At 32.0% G+C, this 20,508-nt stretch overlaps 1 protein-coding gene across 2 annotated transcripts in view; it reads left to right on the plus strand.

Annotated features, from left to right (window-relative positions):
• Positions 1 to 18,972: 18,972 nt before the first annotated feature.
• LOC110035901 (phosphatidylinositol/phosphatidylcholine transfer protein SFH12-like) overlaps positions 18,973 to 20,508 on the plus strand; it is a 24,136-nt gene continuing 22,600 nt past the window's right edge. For both annotated transcript variants that reach the window (XM_020740228.1, XM_020740227.1), the window contains exon 1: positions 18,973 to 19,245. In XM_020740228.1, the coding sequence (XP_020595887.1) occupies positions 19,233 to 19,245 (13 nt within the window). In that variant the 5' untranslated portion in view covers positions 18,973 to 19,232. The remainder of the gene's footprint in view (positions 19,246 to 20,508) is intronic.

Raw genomic sequence — 20,508 nt, forward strand, 5'->3', positions numbered from 1 at the left:
TCTAGTTTATTTGATCGAGCCTCACCCTCAATTCTTGTGTTCATCCTTCGGGATAAATACAAGATTTGAGGTAAAACGCTCTTTCATCTAAACTATGAAAATTATGGGGTCAGTTTGACTTCATCTTTTACAAAATTAAAATTTTTTTTAAAAAAAAAAAGTCGTCCTTCCGAAGCGGGCAACGAAATTTCAATTCCGATAACCGACAGCTTCTTACGGGCAAACCCCACACCAAAAATAGTGCCGACACCCCTATGCAATTAAATTTAAATAAAAAAGTTCAATAAAACATTTTAGCTTCCAAATAATCTTTTTAGTCTGCAAGAGATTTTCATAAAAAGAATAATTATCTAAGACATGTCCCACGAGAGCCATGTTTCATTATTTCTAACCCTCTTCAATCTCTTCTTCAGTAAAACAAACTTTATCAACTGTGCTAGGAAGATAAGAAAGGTTACATGTAGAGTTACTAGTGAAATCTGATGAAATTAAACCTTTCCAATTGAAAGCAGGTGAAGGCCTAAGGAATGATTAGAGGAAGACATTAGTAGATGAAAAGATGAATCATCCATGAGAAGAAAAAGGGGGTCTTATAAACCATTATCAATAAAGAAGAAGAGAGAAAATCCTAATATTTTTTCAAGATGAGGAAAGAAAATGGAGGAGCTCTCCAAGATCTAGTGGAAATCAAGAATCTTCATTGATCTCCAAAGCCTGTAGGAGGCGTCAAATCCCCTCTTTCCTTTATGTTCGAGAAAATTTAGAGGAAGGTGACGAGTTGTGTTGGGGGATTATTAATTGTAAAATTACCTCTAATCTCATTAGAGATCTCTCAAAATGTGAACGATTCACGTGGGAGATAAGTTAGACATTCAAAACAAATAGGGAAACAAGATGCACTTAATCAAGATATAATTGTTGATGTTCTAATTTCTCACAGTGAAGACTTAGTCACAAGTTTGAATTGCACATATTACACTTTGTGATCACATTTCCAAAAAAAAAACAAATAGAGAAAAATTATTTCATCTTATTTGAGCTAATAGGAAAGGTAAGTATGACAGTAATAAGCTTAGCCAGAACCACTCAACTAAAAGAGTCACAATTTGAAATTGATTGAAAATTTAAGTTTTGGATTCATTAATTATTATTCAAGTTTAATTTGGTTCAAAAATATAATTTTTTTTATTATTTTGGATTAATTTGTGTTAACCAAAATAAACAAAATGTTTACAAATTATTATTCAGATCTAATTAAATAGATTCAATTGCATTAATATTAATGTTATTAAAAGAAATATTGAATTTATATGTGATAAATGAGTAGATAGTTTGGATTAAGATAGACGGGATCAAGGCTGATTCAATCAAATATTTTGACTCACAATAAATGACTTAGATTTAGACCAAGCATGATTTAGTTGAGTCAATTGTTGATTGGACCCAAATTAGACCCATCAATTTAAATTGATACCCCTAGGCTCAATAACAGTAAAAAAGGAGAAATTTACATCGGTAGTTAAATTTTTTGAAACTAATCTTTGCTTCATTAATTTCCTTCTCATGATGATAATTAAAATTATTATAACTATAATAATATTAATAAAGTATTATTTTATGAAAAAGGAGGCCTAATTTAGTGAATGGTGAAATATATTTTTCAAATTTTATAAATTTGTGCCCCATAGCTTATAATTTTGTGCTCATGATTTATGTAAGGAATAGAATGTTGTAAATACTCAATTTTAAATGATATAAAAATATTTTAGAAAAATCTAGAATATATAATTACCCTCATTTCCTCCCTTACCTTGTCGTAATCTACACTAATTTACCACAAAGTACTTAGCACAACATCACTTTTTATTAATATTGAGTTGCTTCTTTATGGCCTACTTCCCATTTAGAAGCTTAAATTTGACTTTGATAAACTTTAAGTTAACCTCATATTAAAAGGCTAAGTTGAAGTTATGTTGGATTCAATTTTTCCTTGGAAAGCCATCAAGCCTTTACTATGTATATAGTTAACACCGAAGAGCGGAGAGGAAAAAAAAGAGATAAATGTTTAAAAATTCTATTTGATTAATTAGGTTATAATAAACTTGATTGACGCCATCGGCCTTGGCATGGAATATTGTAGAACTAAATTATGAGATAATATTATGAAAGGGAATCCAGAAAGAATTCTTAAATATTTTAGATGGATAAAATTTTATTCAATCATTTATTATCACAGGATGTTTGCACTTAATTAGTGTCCCTATATCTTTAGATGAGGATCAAATTGATGCTAGAGTGAATAAATTGAATGTTTGTTTATAACTCAATATGACTAGCTTTATAATTAGTGATAAATGATGGTAGATATCCACTAAAACTAATTAAACATGAGTTTGAATTGAGATCAAGCTCCCTTAATGAGTTCCCCAAGTGATAACACTTGATTTGAGGATGAGTGTTATTAATGAGTTTTTTAGATGGCATATACTTTTAGGAAAGTGTAGTAGTTAGGTATCCAGTGTTGTGTATGGGTTATTGATGTAGCACATCATATGAATCAAGAAAATAAAGCCAAATGAATAGTTTACAAAAGCCCGTGCAAATGCCCATTCAAGGCTCATCATTACAACACAATAAAAAAGAAATAGTTGAATTTATATTTTAATATTAATTTCTAGAAATTTAATTTTTTTTTTAATTGGAGGCTTGTATGGGCCGGCCATAAAATAAATAATAATAGTAAATTAAGAAGCTTGTTAGCACACTTCTCTATTAATGGCCACCTATCCTTCCCTTAAAAATTTCCTTCTCCTTAAAGACTTTTTTATTATTTTAATCCCTATAAATAAGGTTGATATGTAATGACTTATTTTCATTTATTGAATTAAAATTGGAGTGAAACTTTTCTTTCTTTGCTTGGTACTTTGTGGCTTATAATGTGTCCTTTTTCGTGAGAATAAGTAGTTATCATTATTTTATTTTCTAAATCATTTACTATTATTATAACTCCTACCCTCAGCCTTATTAACATCCTCTCAATAGCCTTAGAATCCAAATATACCATCACTTAGTCAACCTCAAAACCACTTTAAAGATCCACTTAGGATCTCTTAGCCAAAGTAGACAAGACTAGATCCTAGTCTTATTATCTACCCATTAACATCCACATAAACTCCTCCAAATTTAACTGACTACTACAAATCATAAATTCACATTCTAAGGAAACTATTCATAGGAATATAAAGCTATTTACCCAAATTTAAACCACTTTCCTAAACAGTTATTCAAAATCAGTTCAAATTAGATTAGTCTAGACTAGTCTTGACATTCCAATTACTATATTATACTATACCCATTATAGTTTCACCAAAAACTCAAAAAACTTATGTTAAGATGATAAACTAAAGATTCAAGGCCTTTGCTATTTTTAAATATCGCCAAAAGGCCACCATTACCAACATATTTTGTATTAGAGCGAATCCTGGAAGGAACTGAACCAATCAAACTTTTAGACAACTAAGAACATTTTTTTGGGTGGATTTGCTTCCAAATACTTAAGAGTAACTCTGAAAATTTTGAGGTTAGTAAATTCTTTTTATGATAGAATTAGTTTATATTAATAGTTGGATTATCATGTATATTACGTGCAAGTATATTATTTTATCATCACATAACTTTGCTAGTCTCTCTCTTTCTTAATATAAAGAGTTAAACTCTCTCTCAGGATATAAATGTTGACTACATAACTTAGATTATTATAAGGTCATAAACAACATAAATATGAATAAACACAAACACCCAACTTGCATGGACTTTAAAATATAAAGATCTGACTTGCATAGACCTTAAAATATAAACATCCAACTTGCATAGGAAATTCTTGCATAAGGTATAGATTTATGCATGCGATATCTTTCTTGAGAGATAATTAAAAAATGTGACACATGCATTTTTTTCCTTTTTTTATGGTGAATACGTAACAAATGAAGTTTGCATGAAACCAAAGTAGCTCATAAATTTAACATGATGCAAGTAACATAATACATTAACTTTGTAGGGAACTAACTTATTGATCCTGAAACTGCTTATATACAGCAATATAACAATTTATGCGATTATATTTTCACTTATATTTTCTTACTTTACAACAGTACCAAAAATTTGATCCTGAAGAGAATAAGAATTTAACTCTTTAATTTATATATATATATATATATATATATATATATAGAGATATTTATATGTATCGTTATCAAGTAATATAGGACTTTTTGATTAAGACCTGAATATCGAACCCACAGGAAAAATCGACAATATTCACTTTCAAATAACAAACTTCTATTTCAAAAAGACAATTACTTAAACTATATATAATTTGACAGTAATTAAAATTCAATTTTTTTTGGTATTTTTGATCTTTTGACAAAACAGTAACGACTCTTAAATAACTTGAGTTTATGTAAAAGAAAAACACAGAATATGAAAATATCTTTCTCATTTTTATGAATCAGTAATAAGTATAGGAATTATGTTGTGAAAGTATGCAAATTGTGTTATGCCAAGTAAGAGCAATAATATTCTTTACCCTTACTAGAGATGCTATAAAAAACATTGGTTAATTTAAAATTTGAATAGTTCTGAAGAGCAACTAGGCAGGGAAGATACCAGTTCTCACTCTAGAGTTTCATTGATTCCCTCCACCTGGGGGCTAACATCTCGTATCAGAACCTAAAACAATAAACTAAGTTGGGGGCTTTAATCTGTCACATTAAAGTCCTCTAACTCTACACCCTTCAAAGTTTATTTTCCTTTTTATTTACACTCAATCATATGAATTACATTCTTATCCATACAATTTCATGTGATTCTTACCATATGTTTATTGAGACAATGCCATCTCGGATCTTACATGTTCTCACAATAGGTAATAAAATCTTAATTGGTCAAATCAAGGAGTATGAAATTAAATCCTCACAACTTCTTCCAACATTAAATATTAATACTCTCCACAACTTCCATCCAAACTTTAATTACTTATCATTTTAAGGAGAACGATAAAGAAAACTACTCATAATCCATGGAGAAAACAAAACTACACTTTAGTTTAAAAGTAGAAATTATTGTCAAACCAACAAGAAGTCTCGATTAAAACTAAAAGTAGTTTAAAAACAAATTTAATAACTTATCTTAAATCCTCCACCAAACTCTTGAAGTTTTTTGAATCTCTTCTCTTATAGAACACTCTATACTCTTAAAATAAAATTAAAAAGAAAAAGGAAAAAAGTAAATTTGTGGTGTATGAATCTCTCCATAAGATTCTCCACAATCTTCTTAGGACTCAGCACTCTCTTCCTCTTCAAGCACCCATTTCAAATGTCTCAACTTCCTTCTTTTATAAATTTCCCAAGAGGTGACTTGAAAATTCTTAAAAATGTGTCCAAATTTGATGTATTCTCCGAGGGATGCCTCATTTTACAAGCTTTTTAATAATATTTTTGTTCTTAGTGGTCATAACCACCCTCTTTAGCCAATAGGTGCCTCAAATGTCTCTTCAAAATTCGTCCAAATGAAGAAAACTGCCAAATAACTGCCTCTGGCGCTTAAGCGTGAGGCCTTTGGCACGACCTTCTCTGTTTCGTCGGCGCTTAAGTGCCGGATCTGACACTTAGACGCTAAAACACTTTTGCACAAATTTCATATTTTTGCCCCAAATTTGATTCTTTTTCACTCCTTCTAGCATTTTTCATTTATTTGATTGTACCTAAAAGAAAAACACACAAATACCTTTCATTAAAGCGATACAAATACCTTCCATTAAGGTTAAGGTGCATATCTCAAAAATAGGTATAAAAATGTGTCTAAAAACACTATATATTTTAGGTGTATCACTTATAACACATGAATTTGCATTGAATTGACATATAACACATAAATTTGCATGGAATTAACATATAACACATAAAATTTTATGGAAATAACCTATAACACATAAACTTCCATTGAATTAACATATAACACATAAATTTCCATAGAAATAACCTATAGTACATAAATTTGCATGGAATTAGCATATACCACAAAAACTTGTATAAAATTAACATATAGCACATGAACTTGAATGTAATTAACCTATAACACATAAAATTGCATGGAATTAAAATATAACACATGAACGTGCATGGAATTAGCATATGAGACATAAACTTGCATGGAATCAACTTATACCATATAGGAATCCTCATATAATGTAACTTTATGATATATGGGATTATTCACCAAAGCATATACACATAAGCACACTCACTTGAAATATTCATCTTTCACATATTCATAGACACATGTCTTAAAACTCATTCACTCAAACACATGTATTTCAACATATGCATATAAGCAACACTCACATTCATATACACAGGACATATTCACATTAACACATAACATTTCTACCTTCCCCCTCTCTCTTCTCTCATTTTATTATTATTATTTTTTATTTTTAAGGTTTTCAATAAAGTTTTTAGTGTTATGGTTGGGGTTGATTTGATTAGGACTTGGTTTAAGTCATATAGAGTCTAGGAAGGGTTATCTTAGGCTCAGGTAGGCTAGGATTTAAGCTAGGTTGGTTCGGTTTTGGATTTTTTAGGGCAAATGGGGGTCGGTTTGGGTGCTTTAGTTTAGTTTGTGCACGGGTAGGCTAGGTTTTAAACTACTTTGGTTCAATTTGATTAGGTTTAGGCCATGCATGACTCAACTATATTAGTTTGAACTAGGGTTTCCTAGTGGGATAGTGGGTAGGATAATGGGATAATGGGTTAGATGGGATAATATGTTAATGGGTTAATGTGGAGGCTACTATTTTAGTGGGTTAATGGGTAGGTTAATAGGTTAATGGGTTATTGGTAGTTTGATATTTGCAATAGTTCTGATATGTTAGTGGGTTAGGGTCGGATGGGTAGTGTGATGTTTCAGGTAGGAAAATGTGGGAGGGTTTTAGGTAGGATGAGTGGAGCGAGTTTAGGTAGGTTTCGGGGTAGGATGAATGTGTATGTTTGTGTGTAGATTTTGGGTAGGATGAGTGGTAGAGATGGTTTGGATAAAGGCTAAAGTTTTGAGTATGGATGGAGTGGATCGAGGAAAAGATGTGGATAAAGGCTAGGGTTTTGGGTATGTTAAAGTAGGAAATGTGTAGGGTTAGGTCTCATTTTTGGGGATAAGTAGGCAGATGGGTGAGTGTATGCGGGAAAGAGGGAGAGAGTGGTTATGGAGGACATGAGGGGATTTTTTTCAAAATGGAAGGGTAATTTATCTCCTTCTCCTTCCTCACTCGGTCGAACTTCTCTGCTTTATTTCCACTTTTCTCTCATTCTCTTGAGCCACACTTATCATCATAACTTCATTTTTTTTATCAACATTTATCTCTTTGCCGAGAGAAAGCACATTTTTGTTCAAGGCAATTGAAATGGAGAAGCAAGGGGAGGGGAAGCAAAAAAATGACTTTTTTTTTTTCTATTTAGTTTCACATGTAATCTCTAATCTCAAATATGAAATAAGCATTTTCTTTTTTCTACTAAATATTTTGTGATTTTATATTCTCATGCTTTTCAAAATATTTCATCTTTTTCTGATAAATTGTTCGATTCTTTTAGCATCATTTCGAATGCAGCAGTCTTGTTTCTTGTGAATTCTCAACACCATTCGAATAAATGGTGGAAAGAGCAAATGAGAAGAGAGAAAAATGTTTTTTTTAAAAGTTTTTTTTCCTACAGAGCCAATCATGATCCAAACTTTTTCTTTTGTTTGATAAATCTATAGATTTCCCACGTTCTTATGAATCTAGTATACTTTTTTATTGATAAATCTGTGATTTATCGGCCATTGTTCTGAAGGAAGAAGCTTAATTTCTTTAGATTTCTCATACTATGACAATAACTCTCCAAAGATATAAGTGAATTCATAAGCTGCATATACATTCTAAGGTGTGGACTAGGTAGGTTCTAGCTTGCCCAAATTAAGCATCAAGAGACATTTATGTTAATAAATGACAAAGAATAATTTTAATTAAAAAATTAGATTATGGGATAAATTGAAAAGATTGAATTAATGTTATGGTTTTATGATACATCTTAAAAATAATATTTTGTTTATAAAATAAATGAAGTTATTAAATTTAATAACTTATATATCTAAAATTGAGTTTATTTTGTTATTTTTTTAATTTTTTGAAAGGAGTCCTTTTTCTAATGCAGATATAAACATCTAATCTATAGATGTGGTGAGAATTGGGGGTTTTATCATAATTAGGCAAAAGCCATTAGGGCTGTCAGAAAAGCTCGTTGTTCGCGAACAGCTCTGTTCGGCTCGTTCATTAAGTAAATTACTCGAATTATAAACGAGCCGAACACGAACAACTCCTTATTCGCTCGTGTTCGGCTCGTTTTAGCTCGAAATAAACAAAAAAATTATATAACTATTTATATAACAATATATTACATATATTATTTATATAATAATATATTATATATATTTATGTCTAAGTTTAAATCATAAAAACTCATGTGGCAATGTGGTTAGTGCATTCTTTTGTATATATTTGATTCATGTTTGAATCCCACACTTTACATCTATTTTTCTCAATTTAAGTTTAACGAGTCAATTTCGAGCCGAACACGAATATTTTAATCGAGCCGAACACGAACACACTGTTCACGAGCCGATTTCAAACACGAACACGCTGTTCACGGGCCGATTTCGAACACGAGCCAAACCTGAGCGCGCTCAAGCTCGGCTCGTTTACAGCCCTAAAAGCCATGGGACCGTAACTTCATAATCGCTTATTTCGCGCTCAAGCTTGGCTCATTTACAGCCCTAAAAGCCATGGGACCGTAACTTCATAATCGGTTATTTTTTTTATTCTATTTCACTTCTATTTAAATTTTATTGGAAGAGAAATGAAACAGTAGCTTTGCACTTCGGCAGCAGCACTTGACATGTGCTGAAGACTTGTTCAAAATTCCTATAAAAATAATCCTTTCGCCATCCCACAATCTCTCTGCACATTAATTCTGGCTTCCCTGCTTTGTTTCAATGCTTTTCTCTCATTTTCTTGAGTTCCGCTTGTCATCATGACTTCATATTTTTTCCTCCCTCTTCCTTTTCTTCTTTGAGAAAAGCACCTTTTCTTTTAATGTTATTTTGGTTCTTTTTGAGCTCAGAGTTGGGAGATTGTCTAATTATCAACTTATCATTCTCTTTTATAAATAACTCTTTTTCTTGGATCATTAAAAATGATTCACAGAAGATGTGGGGTAAGAAAGAAAAAAAATGAAACTAGACAAAAAAAATTAAGTTGAAAAGAACATGAAAAACTTATGTAAGACTATCCTTTAACGATAGGTGAAGAGTGTATGCCCAAAACGAGATCAGATCAAGATAAGTTAAAACACATATTCACGAAGAAGTCCACCTAGTTATGAATGTAGTTGATCCAGCTCGACTTGAGATTTAATGTGAGCAACCAATGAGTTGTGTCATCTAAGGGAACCCGACTGCTCTAAAGTTGAACGAAAGAAATATCTAAGACTTATGACCCTATACAGGTGAAAATCACAGAAGTGGGACTTATACCCTCCAAAAAAGTGAAAAGAATGTCGTTATAATGAAGAGAAGGGAGGGGTCCAGCCACAAAGTCAAAACCACCTCACAATGGACTTATACCCGTCTGGGCTAAGGAGCCTCTCACACTCTAGTTGCTTTAGACAACCAACTAAGTAAAAATGTTGCTTAGACAGTCAGGTTGGAGATGCACGAGTAATTCTCCTCATGACATGCAGAATGATGCAGTTGTATAAGTAAACCTTCAAGTGTAAACCCTATTAAATATGACTCGGGTGATAACCATGCAAACAAAACCACTTTAAAACTGGTCTGAAGGACATGCAAGAAAGTAAACACTCATATTTAAGTGGTAGTGTTTTAATCCTAAAATTTGATTAATCTTAATATTTTATTATTAGAATTAAAAAAAAAAGATATGTTTAGTCCTACAAGCCTAATTTCTATTTGAAGAGTTTCCCAGACAAACCACAAGTTAAGAAAGAGAAAATTTAACACTGAGCATGAGAAGAAACACACAAATTAAATAAATAATAAAAAGATCGGGTGCTGCTGAGTCAGAAACATATCTAAGAAAAAGAAAAAAAGAAGGCGGTGAGGCTCTGCATATACATGTCCGATCTTATTTTAAGACAATAATGTAAATTTTAGAATTAATGTACCTGACACAGACAACTACTCCTGGTTCTCGTCATGCAGTTTCACACATCGAGCACCTCGAAACTTGTTTTCGTACCTTTTTTATAATGCAGACTCGATTCTATGGATTCTAAATAAAAATACATATGGAAGTCTATAAAAAGACTATACGTATAGTGAGAAGGTTTAGCAGAAGTTTATCTACATGTAACGTGATGAACCATGCACGGTAGGCGGTGAGCTAGGCAATACCTGTAGAAAATAATTTATCTCAAATCGTTACGATTCCTCTCTGTTGGACACGACTCCCTACAATAAAGTCGTAAATATATATGCATGCCTCGAACCCTAAACACACAAAATACCTGAATAGGGTGCAAATCAAGGAAATAATAGCCATACATGTGAAAAACCTAACTATACCCTATCCAAGTATAACAAGCACCTAGCATAAGGCGACCTAACACATACATCTAAGGGTGTGAGAAAGTGTGGCTAATGCAGACGTATGCTTTTGATAGGGTAGTCGTCCTTGGCCCCATCATAAGGATCCAAGAATTATAATACGTATCACTAAAATATAGTTTGTAAATTCAAAAATGAATATTTTTATTGGCCATTCATTAGGGAAATCATTGCCAAGTGTCGCTCTGGACCACAACACAGGTAGGTTTTTAAACACTATTTTTTGCCCAGATGACCGTAGAAGGTTCCTCATCGATCTGAAAGCCACATAATGACCCCATAATTCAAAAATGAACATATTTAGAGGTTTCTAACTGGATTTTTGATGTTAAAGGGCCAAACCCCCGTGGGGGTAAAATCAATCTAAATCTAAATTTTCCTAAGATGTAAGTGAAAGGATTTTGTCGACTAACCTTGGCCTTAGAAGACTCTAGATTGATAGAGTTGGGTCTCTCAACATCAGAACAAACGTAAAGCATGTCTAAAGTTAGGGCTAAGACCACTTGAAGGTGAATTTTTTTGGGTAGGTTCAAGTCAGTACAGTTTTTGATTTCGTGCTCTGGGCATGTATTAGGAGGTCTGATAGGATGTCTTGGATGACAGGAAGCTAAGTGCAGTCCTGTATTCTTAAGCGACTTCGATCACTTAAGATATAATTAACCATAAGGGCTTGCCTCTATAGAGAAATTTGGAACCCAGCTTAATATAAATCTTATCTAATCTTCCATAGTAGATAGGGGAACTAGTCGACTTATAAAGAAAAATGGTTTCGCAGACAAAACATGTGTCATAAATCCTTTAGTTAATTTAATCGAGCCTCTCTATCAAGTAATGTGTCTATTCCCCGGGATAGGCACATCATTTGTGGTGTTATGTTTGATCATTTAAACTATTACATATATGAGATTAGTTCGGTCTAATATTTTTAAAATTGAAACATTATTCTTCAAAATTAACATACTACTTCTCCAAAATCATATATATATATATATATATATATAATCTAAAATCATTTTTCAGAACAGAACACAAAATAAACATAATAAATATCCAGCCAATAGCCATTCAAGAAAGTAAATGCTCATTTTAAAGTGGTGATATTTCAATTCTAAATTTTGATTAATCTTAATATTTTATTATTAGGATTTGTTAGAAAAGATATTTTTATCCCTAAGAGCCTAAGTTGTATTTGAGGAGCTTCCTAGATAAACCACATGCCAAGAAAGAGAAATTTTAATACTCAGCATGAGAAGAAAACACATCAAGAGAATAAATAATAAAAAGATTGGGTGTTGTTGGGTTGGTAATATATTCCATAAAAATAAAAGAGATGACCAGGCTATGCATATACATGTCTAATCCTATTTTTATACAATAATGTAGATTCATAATTAAGGTATGAGACACATACAATTGCTCCTGATCTTTATCATACAATTCCGTACATCAAGTACCTTGGAAACCATGTTCGTTTCTTAATTTTGATATAAATTCAATCATAAGGACTCTAAGAAAACTAAAGATGGAAGTCTAAAAAATACTCGACATGTAGTGGAAGGGTTAATACAAGTTTATCTACATACAACGTGGCAGACCATGCCCAACAAAAGGAAACCTAGGCAACACCTGTATAAAATGGGTTAGTATAAATTTTATATCTCCCTCGAGTTGGACATGGCTCACTACAAAAAAACCCCCCATAACATAATAGTGCACACATCTCAAACCCAATTAACCCAATAATCGGGGATATCCTAGCAGGATTGTATACTGAGTGACTAAGATTCAAGTAGGGGATATAGAAGATGCGCTAGTGTTAGGTGAGCTAGACATCTAGAACATGCCATGCAATCATCATGAGCATATGGTGACATATGCTACATGACATGAATGTTAAGCGTTCAAATGCTAGTGTAAAAGATGAAACATTGATATAACACATAGTTTGTGGTGCATCATATACATGACACCCTAAAGGAGATTAGACCTTGCTCAAGAGGCAACCCAAATGCTCATGTAAATGGCATGCACATGCTAGACTGTATGATGCAACATTCACAAATGATATTGACTTTCATTGCATTCCGTATAGAACACCTTAGGGGGGGATTACACCTAGCCTAAGAGGCAACCAAAGATGCACATACAAATGACAATCACAAGAAATGCATGATGTGTTATGCACAAGCGTCACGTGACTTCTATACATGCTAGATGCAAACAAGCATGAATGTATATAAAATATATTTTTTATACATTATGAATTCAAAAACATAAGTATTAAGTCAAAGAGATTTTCATACATATGAAAGCGTAGGCACTAGGCCAAATATGCTTTTACATGATACATTTGGAAATTCACTCATTGAAATGTAATTTTCACATGCATTTTTAACATCAGATAACATGCAAAGTGAAATACATATTTAAAACTGTACACATTGAAATCAAGTACAATTTTCACATGCAGTTTTCATATTGAAATACAAGCATCAAAAATAAATTTTCCTTTCATGCATTTAAGATAACAAATATCAAGCATAAAGCACAATAAACATTTTTCAAGAAAAATCCAAAAACATCACATGCTACTTATTACACACCATATGCATATGTCAATGAAAATGAGCACATAAAAAATGAGTCTAATTCATAATTGATGGCAAATCATGCTTTTCCTATGCGATCTCTCTTGGGTCCTAGGCTCAACATGGTGAAGTGTACCAGCCTTTTATTACACAACATAATAAAAATCCCACTTCAAATTTAATGGCAAAATCATGGAGAATTTTCTATGATGAAAAGTCTATAAAATGAAGAGTTTTTCATGGAGGGATTCTTCATCACCTAGGGAATGGAGGTTCAAGGAAAACTTCATTCTCTAGGTTTAAAAGGCCTCATCCTTACCACCAAAAAGGTGGAGCTAACAAAGGTAACCACGAGATTACTACAATTCCAACAATCATAAATTAATGGTTAGGGTTGATGTAGAAAACTTGAGGAACATAGGGAGACAAAGAAAAAGGCTTTCTAACCAATGGGGCTTCCTCTAACATTAGCTTTAATCTTATTCATCTAAAAAAAATCCTAAGAGGTTGGCTAAGAAAATAGAAAATCCAATTTTTATAGAAATTTTACCTTCATGATGGTTGAAGATGTGTTCTTTTTGCTTGTTCGTGCTGCTTTCGCGCTAGGATGAAAATGTAGCCCTTTCTCCTCCAAGAAGCCCAAGAACTCCACTCTCTTATAATCTTCTCAATAAATGATGGAGGAGAAAAAGAAAATATGGATGAAGAAGGTGGATAGAAGGAAGAAAATCTGGGAAGAAAAATTACTTCTAAAAAAACTCCCTAGAGAACTCTCCTAAGGCTCTACTCAAGCTCTCCCTTTGGTCTCCTCCATAATTTCTGCACTCCCTTCTAAAAATTAGCTCTCTTTAGGTTAAAGTGGTTGAATGGAATGGAGGGAAACACCGTTAGGCAAGTGGCTACACCTCTTTTATGGACACATTTTATACTAATTTAAATGCAAGTAATGGCTCCTAAGTGGCTTGGTTCGGCCAAGAGAGCCCAACAAAATTGGAGCAAAAAAGGGTTTGGTACGAGTGTGCCAAGATCGTAACATAAGTGTGCTAGCCCTAGTCAAGCTTAAAACGAGTGCACCAACCTCCTGACACATGGGTGCCAGTTTACCGGATGTGGATGTGCCATGATAATAGAATGGGTATGTCGATCTATGGGAACAAGTTTGCCATGCTTGTTGTCTTTTAACATGGGGGCAGCACTACTCTGGCGCATGTGTGGGTGCGTTGGCCTAATAGTGCGGCGGTGCCAAACATAAGTTTGGCGCGTGGATGCGCTAGGGCAGGGTGCGGGTGAACCCAGGCATATCTCCACCTTTGTGTCCAAAACACATGTCAAGGAGTCTAAATGGATGTCTTCGGGCTATGAGACACTACGCATGAGTAGAATATGACCCCAAATGGCTTGAATGGACGCCCAAAAGTGTGACATAAAAAAATCGATGCCTTTGCATTTTCTTCTAACTACAAAGTTTTTGTGGTCTTATATTATTTTGCTTTTGAAAAAAAATTAATTTTTTATACTAAATTGTTTAACTCTTTTGGCATAGTTTCGAGTGCAGCAATCTTGTTTCTTGTGAATTATCAACACTATTTGAATAAATGGTGGAAAGAGAAAATAAGGAGAGAGAAACATGACTTTTTTCTTAATTTCTTCTGTAATCCCAATTATGGTATGTACTTTTTCCTTTTGTTTGATAAATCTATAAATTTCCCACATCCTTATGAATCCACTTTAATTTTTTATTAATAACTTTGTTATTTTTTTGTCATTGTTTTGAAAGGCAGAAGCTTTATTTCTTGATACTTCTCAATACCATTTGAAAGGAGGGGTTATTTTTTTCCCCAATTTTCATTTGTGATCCCAAATTATGATCTAGAATTTGAGTTTGAATCAGTAGCATTTCAGATTTTTCACATGCTTATGAAACCCTTTCAATTTCACTGATAAATTTATGTCTTTATCTTTTAAGATCTTAAAACTTCTTGGATTTTTTTTCTTTTTTTAATATTATTTTACAAGTTAAGCTCTTGAACAGACATGATGAGTGAGGTGCACTCGGAGAGTTTGGACATGTTCAATAAGTCCGATAAGTGGATCCAAAAAGACTCCAAACTGTTCTTAATTTTAATATAATTCAACTATGTAATTTATTGTTAATTCAAAACTTAAGATGATTCCTGAGTAATTAATGATGATTAGAGCAGAGCTTTTTGAGATTGATGTACATTGATCTATGGTCCTTGATGAGGATTTTGCTCAAATGGATTGATTGAAAAAGGTTAGTTTCCAGTTGCAAATTCAATTTATGTTCCAATTGTGGGTCCCACTTTTTAATAGTCTTAGTTAAGTTGTCCTCATAGGGTTGTAGATGATAAGAACATGGAAATAAGATTTCAACAAATTGTGAAAGTTGATAAAGGATGAATGTAAAGTCAATTGAGTGAACCCTTTATAATCAATGTAATAAGGAGTCAACTCAAATGGAGAAAATATGAGTTTAGAGGACTTAAAATAATCTAGAATCAAACCTAAACAATCCTTATTAAGTTTGACAGTGTTAATCAATTGGTCGCTCAAAGTTCTCAGCTTCTTCGATTAAGTTTGATAGTAAGTTTGTTGGGGGTATAAGGATGCATACCCCATATATTGGGTTTAGAGGCACTGCTGTTGTAAAAAACTTTTACCATACACAATGCCCCAACACCGTCGTGCTTATTATAGATTAAGAACCCAAGAACCAAAACATTTTAGCTCTTGGAGGTGAGCGCCACAACATCCAGTTGTAGTGCTCCAACACCAAGACCTGTAACGCTATAATGCCTAGTCCAGGGTCAAAACTTTGAGTGCACGACACTGATTTGATTGGATGTTGCACAAAATAGTGTCGCATAGGAGCACTGCAATGCCACTATCACAGTGCGCTAGCACGAATAACCAAATTCAGGTTGTTTTCACTTAAAGTCTTGGCTTCGCTATGGAAAGGTAGTGCAATGAAAAATTGGATTTCAAGTTTTCCCTTATGCAAAGAAGAGAATGGGTATCCTGAAGTGTTCCAAAGTGTGGAGAGTCTTGAGTGTCGTGTAATTTGTACAACTCTTCTCATGTTCTTCATAATAGACTTCATAGTGTGGTGTAGCTCCATGACTTTCTCCCATTCTTGGGTTTCTTTCGTGTTAAATCTCGTGCTCTTTGTATTTTATGTGGCTTTCTTATTTTGTGCATATTTTTTTCAATTTCATGCTTCAAATTTATTGAATATATTTTCACATCTCTCCAACAATTAATTTTCATTAATTCCATGCCATTTTATAAATTTTTAAAAATGCCTCTAAATTTTCTATACTAATAATTGTGAAAAATAAAAAAATGCCTAGAAAATTTAGTTTGTATTCCAATAATCATATTCTTCTGATTAACATGCATCATGTATCCTTCTAATATTATTCACTAAAATAATATCAAATATCCAAATGTCATTCAAAATAGTCTAAAAAATACTAAAACTAGATACAAATCTTGAAAAAAAAATACAAAATTTTGTTGAATGCCTCACCTTCCCATCAATGAGGTTTACATGATGAAAAAATCATGAACCCTAAATTGAATATCAAACCTCTTTTTAGGGCATACTAACTTGTTGCCAAGGACCTGAACCAACCCAGTCACACTGGACCAAGGGAACTAAATTGAATGTTTGAAATATTTAATCTTCAATACTACCTTCACTGTACATCAAACTGTATATTTCCTTGGCCAAGTTTACCTAAAGCTATCCTTGAGAGATCTTATCAATAATCCACTACCAAATTCAACCAACTCGTTAAATGAGCCACGATATATCATGGTTTCAACCCAATGCTGCAAATAGTTCTACCCCTATAAAATCTATATCTAAAAAATCTTTTTATCACTACAAAAATCAAAGTCTTCCTATAAAATTATCTCCTTGACATCTCCCTAATATTTCACAACTCAAAGTCTTCCTTTAAAATTATCCCCTTAGCATCTCCTTATTGTTACCCATTCAATCTTGTAGTTGCCACTCACAAATGAAAAGCCACTAAGTCCTCTAAACCTAACATGCAATCTCTTATCAAAGTCAGTTATCTATCACTAGTCAACTCTCAAACTTTCAAAACACACAAACCTTCCAAAATTTAAAACTAACATTTATTAAAATATACAAATTATATTTAAAAAAATAAAAAAAAATAGAAATAAAAGTATTTCATGATTAGAGCAACTTCTGTTGCATTAATCTAATTAAGAACTTTTAGATGTATTTGAATTTCACAAATGAACAAATACTATATCAATGTTATCAAACAAACTTAGCACAAAATTTTCAAGGAGCTATAGTTCAAATGATGTACTCTCTAATTCTAAGGATAGTGATCATTGCCTTATATGTTTAAGTTTGGCTCATATTGTTCTTTAAAAATAAAGAATTGTTAACTACATGCATGGAATTTTATTTGTACATAACCTTGTGCTTGGTGATCTCATTTTTGGTGAGGTCTTCTTATATCTCTTCTTATTCCTTTATATCTTAGGATCTAGTCTTAAGTTTTCCTTAGAGGCTACCCTAATATATTAAATAATGATTGTAACCTAAAATTAAAACCTAAACTAAATCTTCACTCCTTTTAGTTTGAAATATACTTGATTTTAATCTTTAACATTTTAGTATTAAGTAGATTGAAGTTGATTTATTAGTATCAATGTTGATTACTTCTATAGGTTTTATAACATATCTTTAGGCAACCCATTGAACTTAGAAACTTGACATTAAGATTTGAGCACTTTTGCTTCTATGGGACCCACCTAGTTAGGCTTAACCTTTTCTCTTAACTCATACCTTTGGTTTAAGATGAACTCAAATATGTTTGGAGTTCATTTGAAACCATGATTGAATTTAAATTGAAATGAAAACGAAAGAATTAATTGATTGAAAAAAAAATTGGGCTAAATTTGGAGTTAAAATCATAAATCAAACTAAAAAATGTTTAGATTCCGACCAAAATCAATAAAGGGAACCACATTTAAATAAGAAAATCCCAAGAAAAAAATTAAATTTTGAAAAGACTTAAATAAATTCTTAATTAACTTTTTTTTTCAACAATTTTAATAAAAAAATGGTTTAATTAAATCCAAATACAAAATTAGAATAATAGATAAAATAAACTTGAAATGTTGTTAATCCAAATTCCAAAATAATTTGAATTGAACTAAAAAAAAACATAAATCAGTCAATATAAACTCAAAATAAAATTGAAATAAATAAAAAAATAATATAAAATTTTTACATCAAATTCAAACTAAAATTTAATAAAAAATATATATATATATAATTTAAATTAAAATATAAAAAAAGAGGCACATAATACAAAATTTAAATTCGAACGTTAACAAAGAAGTTCTAAAAAATATAATAATAATAATAATATTAATATTAATATTAAATAGATAAAAAATATAGAAAATAAATAATAATTAAATGGCCCAATTTAATTAAAAGATATAATAATAATAATAAAATAAAATAGTCTCACCCATAATTATTTAAAAAAACACTAAGATTTTTTTCTTACCTTCCCGCCTCAACCTCAAGAACACCAAAGTAGCCCATCAGAACCAACTGAGGTGGACTTTAACGACCAGCTTTTGCCAGCTTTGGCAAGCCACATCAGCACACCATTGATGGGTGCCAACTCCCTCCACTAACATTGCTTTCTAGCTATAAATAGTCATCGACACGAACTTCCTTTTATCCCGGATCTGTCTTTCCGGCCCCAATCTCTTCTCCGTCCGATTCGCGAGGGTCCTTTCTCCCTCCATCCGCTCGAGTTCCGATCGTTTCGCACGCGATATTCTCCTCTTTTGGTCGACTCGCAGGCAGTCCTCTTCTCTTGGTCGGATCCGCATACAAGAAAGATGCAGCAACAGGGTAATCTGAAACTATTCATTCCATGCATTTGTTTTCTATTTTCATTTTCAAATTTCAAGTGATACATCATATGCTTTTGTTTAGGTTTAAATACCCTATTTTCTCATTTAGGGATTTGAAAGGACCCTAGAAAACTTCCAAATCCACTTTGAATCATTCTCTTTTTAGTATCATACTTTTAACAGGATTTGAGTTAGATTAAACCTAAATCCAGCCAAGCATCATAAATTGGTTAGATACATTTGCTGTTAAGTTAAATCCAATTTTTGCTTGTTCCGTTTATTAAATTTGGATTTATTAAATTCGCTTATTAGTTGGATTCAAGGGATTTAGTGCAGGGAAAAGATATTTTAAATAGATTTTTGCCAAATACATTAAATGGATTTAACTGGATAAACCAAACATTATTTTGGATTAACAATATTTAGATTTGATAAATCCAGATTCCTATTTAACTTAAATCCTACTTGCAACCAAACGCCCCCTTAAATTTTAGTTCGTCGAAGTAAAATCAAGAAAGAAAAACAAGCTTTGCTTGTCACAATAAAATCAAGAATAACTTGAAACCAAACTCATATCCATCCACTCATGCATAATTAAAATTCTGTTGACTCAATGTTTCATAGTCCAATATCGCATTTCATCTAAAGACCTACTTTTTTTTTATTTCTTTTACTTTTTCTTATGAGGCCAAATCATCAATGCAACTTAGGTGTTTTAAGTGCTCACTAGCCATTAATTAGATTGCGGCTGTATCTTGAGTGTTCAAAGTGCAACTACTTAACCGTAATCATATAATAACTTTCCCAAGCATATTTTTATCAACCTCTTTCTCCAAACTTTATAAGTGGTGGTCACCAGAAATTCAGCCGCCTTTTTTTTAACAAGCAAGCCAATGCAGCACTCTTCCCAAAACTCATAGATTACACTTACACTTGGGAGATTTAGATGCATACCAACGATTCTTATGAGTTTACATATGTAACACTAGGTTTTGGGAGATTTACATACATACTATTCAACTCTTATAATAACTCTATATACATTGTTTCATACTTGTGTATTTATATGTATAACACTTCATCCCATTAAAAAAATACATCCAGATGATTTAATACTTATGTATTTACATGCATAACATCTCATTCTATTGAGAGATTTACATACAAAACTCAACCTAAATTGAAATGTTAAACTTCAGATTTACTTCAATATTTATGTATTTACATGTGTAACACTTAAATATATATATATATATATATA

This window comes from Phalaenopsis equestris, unplaced genomic scaffold (genome assembly GCF_001263595.1).
Source record: "Phalaenopsis equestris unplaced genomic scaffold, ASM126359v1 Scaffold200668, whole genome shotgun sequence".
NCBI classification, from domain to species: domain Eukaryota; kingdom Viridiplantae; phylum Streptophyta; class Magnoliopsida; order Asparagales; family Orchidaceae; genus Phalaenopsis; species Phalaenopsis equestris.